At 38.6% G+C, this 7,728-nt stretch overlaps 1 protein-coding gene across 3 annotated transcripts; it reads left to right on the top strand.

Annotated features, from left to right (window-relative positions):
• Positions 1–951: 951 nt before the first annotated feature.
• NEIL2 (nei like DNA glycosylase 2) lies at positions 952–7,356 on the top strand. Of its 3 annotated transcripts, none has more exons than XM_034421331.3 (5): positions 952–1,452; positions 2,567–2,859; positions 3,640–3,980; positions 4,737–4,933; positions 6,033–7,356. In XM_034421331.3, the coding sequence occupies exons 2-5, from the start codon at positions 2,722–2,724 to the stop codon at positions 6,350–6,352; spliced, it is 996 nt and encodes a 331-aa protein (XP_034277222.2). In that variant the 5' UTR covers positions 952–1,452; positions 2,567–2,721; the 3' UTR covers positions 6,353–7,356. The 3 variants fall into 3 exon arrangements, with proteins under 3 accessions (XP_034277222.2, XP_034277223.2, XP_034277221.2); XM_034421332.3 differs by having other exon boundaries at positions 1,170–1,678; XM_034421330.3 differs by having other exon boundaries at positions 1,171–1,452; positions 2,654–2,859.
• Positions 7,357–7,728: the final 372 nt, after the last annotated feature.

The following is a 7,728-nucleotide window of genomic DNA, read 5'->3' as shown; positions in this document are numbered from 1 at the left end:
TGGTATTGGAGGTGAAACCTGCGGTTTGCTGTAGTGGAAGCTAATTCTACCATTATTTGTACTGCAAGAGAATTGAGTGTAATCTAAGAAGACGTTGATCTATCCTTAATCTGGTCTTTCAGATCTTCCAATGGTGCACTTATCACTATTGTAACTTGAGTCCATCCCTCTTGCTGCTGGCTGTCCTTTTCCACCTTTCTAAGCATTAAAGACTATTTGATAATATGTACAAAGTAGGACAATTTAAGCCTAGTAATTTATGACTTTGTTGAGCCTATTTTGTTGCCTGTCCAGTACTAGGAGCCTTCTCCAGGATGCACTTTCCAAAACTTGTGTTGTTTTTAAGGCACTTTAGCATGGGTACATTGTACGTTCCCTGAAAACTTTTTTTTTTAAAGCTTCCTGTGAGAAAAAATCTGTACAAGCTCATAAATAAGCATTACAAAAAACTTTTTGCCCCTTTTTATGGAGAAAATAGATTGCAAATCAGAAATTCTACCCGAGCTGCCAAAATGTTTGAAAATAAAGGTTACCAACCAAGGAAAAAGGACATAAGAGGTCTTTTGGTGCTCTCTTTGAGCTTGGTGGTTTCCTTGCAGACGTTTCATTACCCAAAACTAGGTTTTTTTCCTGTCAGAAGCACAATTAAAATAAGGCATACTATATGACATAAATTTAAAAATATAAAATACAAGATTAAGAGATGTACAAGTTAAACAGATCTTACCCAGAAACTGATAATGTTGCCTAGTTTGAGTAATGAAACGTTTGCAAGAAAACAACCAAGCTCAGAGAGCATCAAGGACCCCTTCACTTCAACCGTGAGCTACAAATATTCTCCTTTATTGAAAAAGGATGCCTTATTCTCTCACTGCGGCTACATTCACGCAAACTGCAAAACTATCCAAAGTTAATGCTTAGCCAAATCTTGCTTTTTGTGCAAACGCTTTTGCACTTCGCCTCTTTTAGCGAGTTGTGGGAACACAACGGTGCACGATTAGATTGATTGCATCTATGCCTCACTTTTTCAAAGTACAAACAGCGAAAGGCAGAACTGGAAGGCGCAAGTGGCTTTCCAAGGCTCTCCTCCAGCCCCAATTACTTCACTCTTCGCAGGATAGGATGGGCTGCGCGGAGATCGATGGAGAGGGGCCGTTCGGTTCTCGATTGAAAAGGTCTGCCCAGATAGTTCCTTTCAGAAGGGAAATAGGCGAAGCGGGAGCAAGAAACTCCCGCTGGAAATGGAAAGAAGGGAAGAAGCGATCTGAAAAGAGAAAGCTTTGGTGGCTTCAGGTCCCACTATTTATATTTTACAGAGGAAAATAACTTTATTTTTTTTTAAAAAAAAATCATTGATCGTACCATCTGCATTTCATTTTCTTCCGACTAGTGCGCGTGTATACATCTTCAGTTTTCTATTACTACAACTTCCAGGAGCCTCCAATGTAAGATGTATGTATTTCGATTTGTGTTGCAGACACACGTCTTTCCCTATAAATGCTCCAAATATCTATTGTAAATGGACTATACATTCCGTTTGTTTTTTCAAACTGCTATTGGTTGATAAAGAAAAAAAAAATCTGTGGTATCAGAAGCATGCAAATACTTACAAATAACTGGCGACAAGCAACCTAGGATGGTCTGTATTAGGGGCTGGGACACATTGCTTTTAAATATGGTAAGAGCAACATCAAAACCAGACGTTTGCCGTGTTTGGAGGTGGGGTGTGGTACCATTCTTGTCCAGGTAGTCCTTGACTTACGACCAAAATTTATTAAGTGAGACATTTGTTAAGGGAGTTTTGCCCCATTTTCTTATCTTTCTTGCCACAATTAAGTGAATCGCTGCAGTTGATAAGTTAGTAAACTGGTTGTTAAGGGGTGTTTTAATTGGGAGTTTTAAATTTGGGCCAAACTATTTAATACATTTAAAATTGTTTTTAAATTTTGTATTATATGTTGTTTTTTACTATGGCTGTACACCGTCCTGAGTCCCGTGGGAGAAGGGCGGTATAAAAATTGAAATAATAAATGAAGGAAGGAAGGAAGGAAGGAAGGAAGGAAGGAAGGAATCTGGCTTCCACATGGACTTTGCTAGTCTCTGGGACACTGCAGTGGTCATAAGTATGAACCAGTTGCCAAGCATCTGAATTTTGATCACATGAGCATGGGGATGCTGCAAATGTATCAGTGGTATTTTCAGTTTTATCTTCTTAACAGTCTTCCCTGGCAGAGTGTACTTTACTAAATGTTAGAAAACAAAGAACTAGGGAGATAGGGTACCAAAAAAATTGATATTTCTGCCTCCCCAGAGGTCTCACTAAAGAGTTAACAACGTGGCTTCCCCTCTTGAAAAGTGCTTGTCCCAAACTGAAAAAAAAATCACACAATTGTGCAAGTTAGTTACAGTCTTAATCATACTTAAAAGTTGATCAGTACAAATTCATGGGACTTACTGAAAGGAAATCCAACTGATTATAATAGGCTTTTTAAAAAGGTTAATGCTGTTATGTTAGGGGCTGCCATTCTACTGCAAGTCTTAGTGTATATTTGATATTGTTTTTCAGGCTAGAAGCTTGGAGGCCATCCTGGGAATAGACATTTTATTGCACAGAATGGCATTTTTAACCATTTTTCCCCCAACACTTTTTCAGCCTTGAACTTAATTGTCTGGAGTCTCAGGAACTCGGCTATCATCCCCAGTTTTTGTGCTCTTGCAGCAATGCCAGAAGGCCCCTCTGTAAAGAAGTTCCAGCTTCTGTGTTCTCCCTATGTAGGGAAGATGGTATCCAAGGTGGGAGGAAGCACTAGACAGATCAATCCAGATGATTTGAAAACTCTGACACTGTGGGATATCCAAGTAAGTCTTGCTGTATAATAAACATTTAACTCTTTTTTTATAGAAACCTTGGCTTGTATTAATCCTGTTTTGCCAACATTATCATTGTTAAAAATGTATGTAGCAGATGACATCATTAACATATACGGTAGAAAATACTACAGTCCAAGAAAGATACAGAAGATAGCGTTTTGCTCCAGGCAAATTAGAGATTTGATTATTATCCCTGCACTTCATGTATGGTTTTTGGCAATGTAACAATCGGCCACCTTTTGGAGACTGCATCTCCCAATTAAAAAAAAAATGAACCAAGTCTTGACAACATTTTGATACCTGTGTTCAAGATTTCATGTTGGAATATGTAAATCCCAATAGATTTGGTGCTTTGGTGCCAGATATTTCTGAAATGTAATTTTAAAAATACAGTAACTTTGTCCAAGGCTGCCATATGGGATGGCTACATACATTCTGCTGCTTTTGGTTACCATGTTGCTGGCTTTAGGATTAAAAAATCCTAATAAGAATTCTATTTTGGGCTTATTTTATGGGAGTTCTAATAGGTAATTCTCCTAGCCTGAATTCCTGCTTCATAGCTAAAGACTTGTCCAGATACTTCTGTTAGTTAACAGGCTCATCTGTTTCTCTCTCCCCCACCCCCCCTGCACTTTTACTAAATATTAGAAAAGTTATATAAACAAAACAAAGAAGAGGAGGAGGAATAAAAAAGAAGGAGCGCTGCCAGGGTTACTAAAATGGAGAAGATGTAATAGAATGTGAGATTTTTAAAATGATTTTTTCCAGGTCCATGGGAAGAACTTATTTTTGGCTTTTGGCACCAAAGAGAAATTAAAGCCCAGCCATGACAGCATATCCTCGGATTTGTCTGAACAGAGATTGGAAATGCTTGGAAGTAGTTCCTTTTTCCAGGGCCAGAAAGAAAATGAAGTTGAAATATGCAATCCTGAATGCTATCCACAAGAAGAGTCAGCAAGCTGCTTGGCATCTGATATGGATAATAATAATGGGCAGAGTTGGAAATGGCTCCGCTTCCACTTTGGTCTGTATGGAAGCATGCGAGCCAATGAGTTTGCAAGGGCAAATAAAGCTAACAAAAGAGGCGACTGGAAAGATCCAATTCCCAGGTTAGCATTTTGAGGTTTACAAAGGGAGTTTTACCATACTGCTATGCAGATAGTCCTTGAGTTATGACAGTAATTGAACCTTGCAATTATGGTCATAAATCATGATGGTCATATAGTAGGTTACTACATGACTGGACCTGATTTTCCAACAATTTGCAATCGGGTGGGTTTTTTTTGCTAGAAATCAGAAGTAAACTCCGGTTTCCAGAAAAACCATAATTAATTATGGTCACGTGACTAAGTGGTATTGCAAACAGCTGTAAATGTGGGCTGATTGCACCCTAATGTCATATGGCCACCAGGTGGGGCTGATGGTATAATTTCAAAATCAGGTTGTAAGTAGCTTTTGGGGAGGGGGGTTGTCTGTCATAATGTCAAACAGTCGCTAAATGACCAGTTGTAAATTGAGGACTACTCGTAACTGGACTAGTTCTTTTTTTTTTACAAGAAATATGTACTTTTCTTGGCCAAGAAGTGCATTTTATTTTAAACGGTATGCTGGGGCCAGGAAAAAAAAGTCAGCTAGATTTTCTTTGCATTTAGTCAATCAGTTACATTTTAAGTTATTAAGAAATCAAGATTATCCATCATGCATTCACCATTTTTCCTCTTCAGTCACATTAAAACCTACAATTTAAAAAAGGTTTTGAAGAGATAATCTGTCATGTTTTTCAGGGTCACGTATGGCCCATGAAATTCAGGCTCAGCTCATCTGCTCTAAATTAATCGGTGTTTGATTTCATTTTGGATATTTAGGCTGGTTCTCCATTTTGATGCTGGGAGCTTTCTGGTATTTTATAACTGCCGCATTCAGCAGTGCTCTTCTCCTAGCACTGATCCAGCAACTGATATCCTAAGCCTGGAGTTTGACCGGGAGCGGGCTTTGGAGGTCCTTGCAAAAGATACTCCTGTGTGCTACATGCTCCTGAACCAAAGTTATTTCTCAGGAATAGGTAGGTTCAAAATTGATACCAAGATAAAACGTGTACGTACTTGCGTAATTTTGGGATTTATAATGGGAGTTGTTGCAAAATATGTAGAGGTTGTAACCTACTAGGGCAGCAATTCTATTGAAGATTGAATTTTGCAAATGAATGGACTTAAAAAGGGATCTTTGACATCTATTTAAACATTATATTGAGGGCCAATAATGGAACAGGGTCCATAACACCCATCTCTCTGCCATTTTAAAAATATGACAATGACATGTTTACATCCAGAATAATAGCAATAGCACTTATATACCTCTTCACAGTGCTTTTACAGCCCTCTCTAAGCGGTTTACAGAGTCAGCATATTGCCCCCAATGATTTGGGTCCTCATTTTACCAACCTCGGAAGGATGGAAGGCTGAGTCAACCTCGAGCCTGGTGAGATTCGAATTGCCAAATTGCAGTCAGCAGAAGTAGCCTGCAGTGCTGCATTCGAACTACTGTGCCACCACAGCTCTAATGAATGAATTTATTAAGCTTATGTCCCACTACAATCTGATAATTCTGGCTTACAGTAAAATTAAATCAACCATGGTACAATTAAAAGAAATTATAATTTCATAAAACCTCTAACAGGAATGTGTGAAATCGCATAATGCTCACTGACTAAAGTGTTTTCTAACTGCTCTGCAGTTCCCTAAATAACTGACAGCAGGATATGTTTTTATTGTATCTATCTGTATATCCTCCTAAACAAAATGAGAACAAGGAACATATTCGTGTTATCCACTTGATATCCCCTGCGAGATAGGACAGGCTAAACAGAATGACTGATTCAAGATTAGCCATGAAGATTAATGACAAGAGTTCAGATCCGAACCTGAACTTTCTAGTTTTAAGTTTTCACTCTGCCTTCCAGCAACCTTTCTTAATATTTATAATTCCTGTGATTCCCAACCACCCTGATAATTTGTTAGGAATGATGGGGATTATTTCCCAAGACTCCTTTAAGGACTCCAGTTTGGAAAGGCTAATCCTTGGCATAAGGAAAACTTTTTTCATTTCACTTTCTTTATAGGCTCTCCAGTGTTCACTTTCTCCTGAACTCTTCTCTCTTCCAGGAAATATCATTAAAAATGAGGCCCTGTATTTAGCAAGGATCCATCCATTGTCCCTTGGCTCTTCTTTGGAATCCACAGATCTCAAATCTTTGCTTGATCATGTTGTCCAGTTCAGCTTGGCGTGGCTCCACAACAAGCTGGGAAGACAAAGATTGCAGCTACAGATTTACATGAAAGATAAATGCCCCAAAGGGCATGAGGTAAAGAAGGCAACATTTGGACCACCAGATGGGTTGAAAAGACTTACGTGGTGGTGTCCACAATGCCAGCCTCAAGTGCCACCTGAAGAGATGGATATGCCTCTTGTACAAGGTACCTGATTTGCACAATCTCTTTGGTTGTATGATTTCAAGAGATAATGTGGAAATCAGGGAACAAGTTCATGATTCAAAAGAGAATGTAAAAGCCCAGGTGTCCCTTAAAGGGATTTAAGATTTACATACCGTGTGGATTGAGCCATCACTTTCTACAGTCCAAATATGTAGTACCTGGAGATTTGAGGTTAATGAAAATGATTCAAGATCTGCAAATGCAGCATGCAAAATGAGGCTTGCTATCAGGGCCGGATTTAGATGAAAAGAGGCCCTAGGCTATTCCACTTATGAGGCCCTTTCACCTATAGTGAAAGTGTAATTTTAATTTTGCTAACAATTTGAATGTAGGCCCCTCTTGATCTTGAGACCCTAGGCTGAAGCCTAGTTAGCCTATAGGAAAATCCGGCCCTGCTTGCTATCAATGATGAAGCTATTTGGAGGGAGGGGGAATGGTTCCCGTTCACCTATAATATCAGGAATACTCTCTATGCTTGGACCATGCTTGTCTTGGATTTACACAAAGTCAAACTTTTTTTCAGATTCTCATTCCAATATTCCAATATTATAGGAATGACTCATGTCAAAACAATTCTTTATAATCACCATTGCAATTACGTAAGACTGCATCATATTTAATTTTCTGAGGTATTAAGGATCAAAATTATGCAAATTAGTTTCGATTTGTAAATGAGGAATCCATTTATAGTTGACCTGAAATATTGGTAAGCCATTAAAACAAAGACATGGGATTTGGCTGTGAGGAATAAGAAGGTGCAACCCTATACTAGAATTTGAATATGCTTAATGTTAAGATCAAACAAACTAAATATTTGTAGTTATTAATAACACAGATGGTATTTTGAAAGCTCCACTTTCTCAGTTACTCAATTTAAATCTTGATATAGTAAGGAGAAGAGGCTTAGAATCTTGTTTATTTGAAAGCTGAACGCTCTCTTATACATGGAAGCTCCTGAATTTTATTAAAATATGACTTGTTGGTTTGAATGAAACATTTCTTGTGCTGATTTTTACATGATTGGAGTAGAACTTAGAATAACTTTGTCACTTTGAATGTACACTAATTAGCATATGTTAAAATGAAATTTTGTTGCATACAGCTCTGAAAGGGTCACCACCTCCAATATACACTACATAAACATGACAAAATAAGTAAATAAATACAAAATTATGCATATACCCACATATTATTCTGGATGGGGAGGAACAGGCTCAAACTCAACCCTTCCAAGACTGAGTGGCTGTGGTTCCCGGCATCCCGATATAGTCAGTTGACTCCATCATTGACTATCGGGGGCGAGTCTTTGGCCCCCACGGAGAGGGCGCGCAATCTGGGAGTCCTCCTGGATACGCAGCTGTCCTTG

This window comes from Pantherophis guttatus, chromosome 1 (assembly GCF_059756535.1).
Source record: "Pantherophis guttatus breed Tessera chromosome 1, ASM5975653v1, whole genome shotgun sequence".
Lineage (NCBI taxonomy): Eukaryota > Metazoa > Chordata > Lepidosauria > Squamata > Colubridae > Pantherophis > Pantherophis guttatus.
Note: the sequence above shows the minus strand (reverse complement) of the source record. Positions and strands in the feature narration are given on the sequence as shown.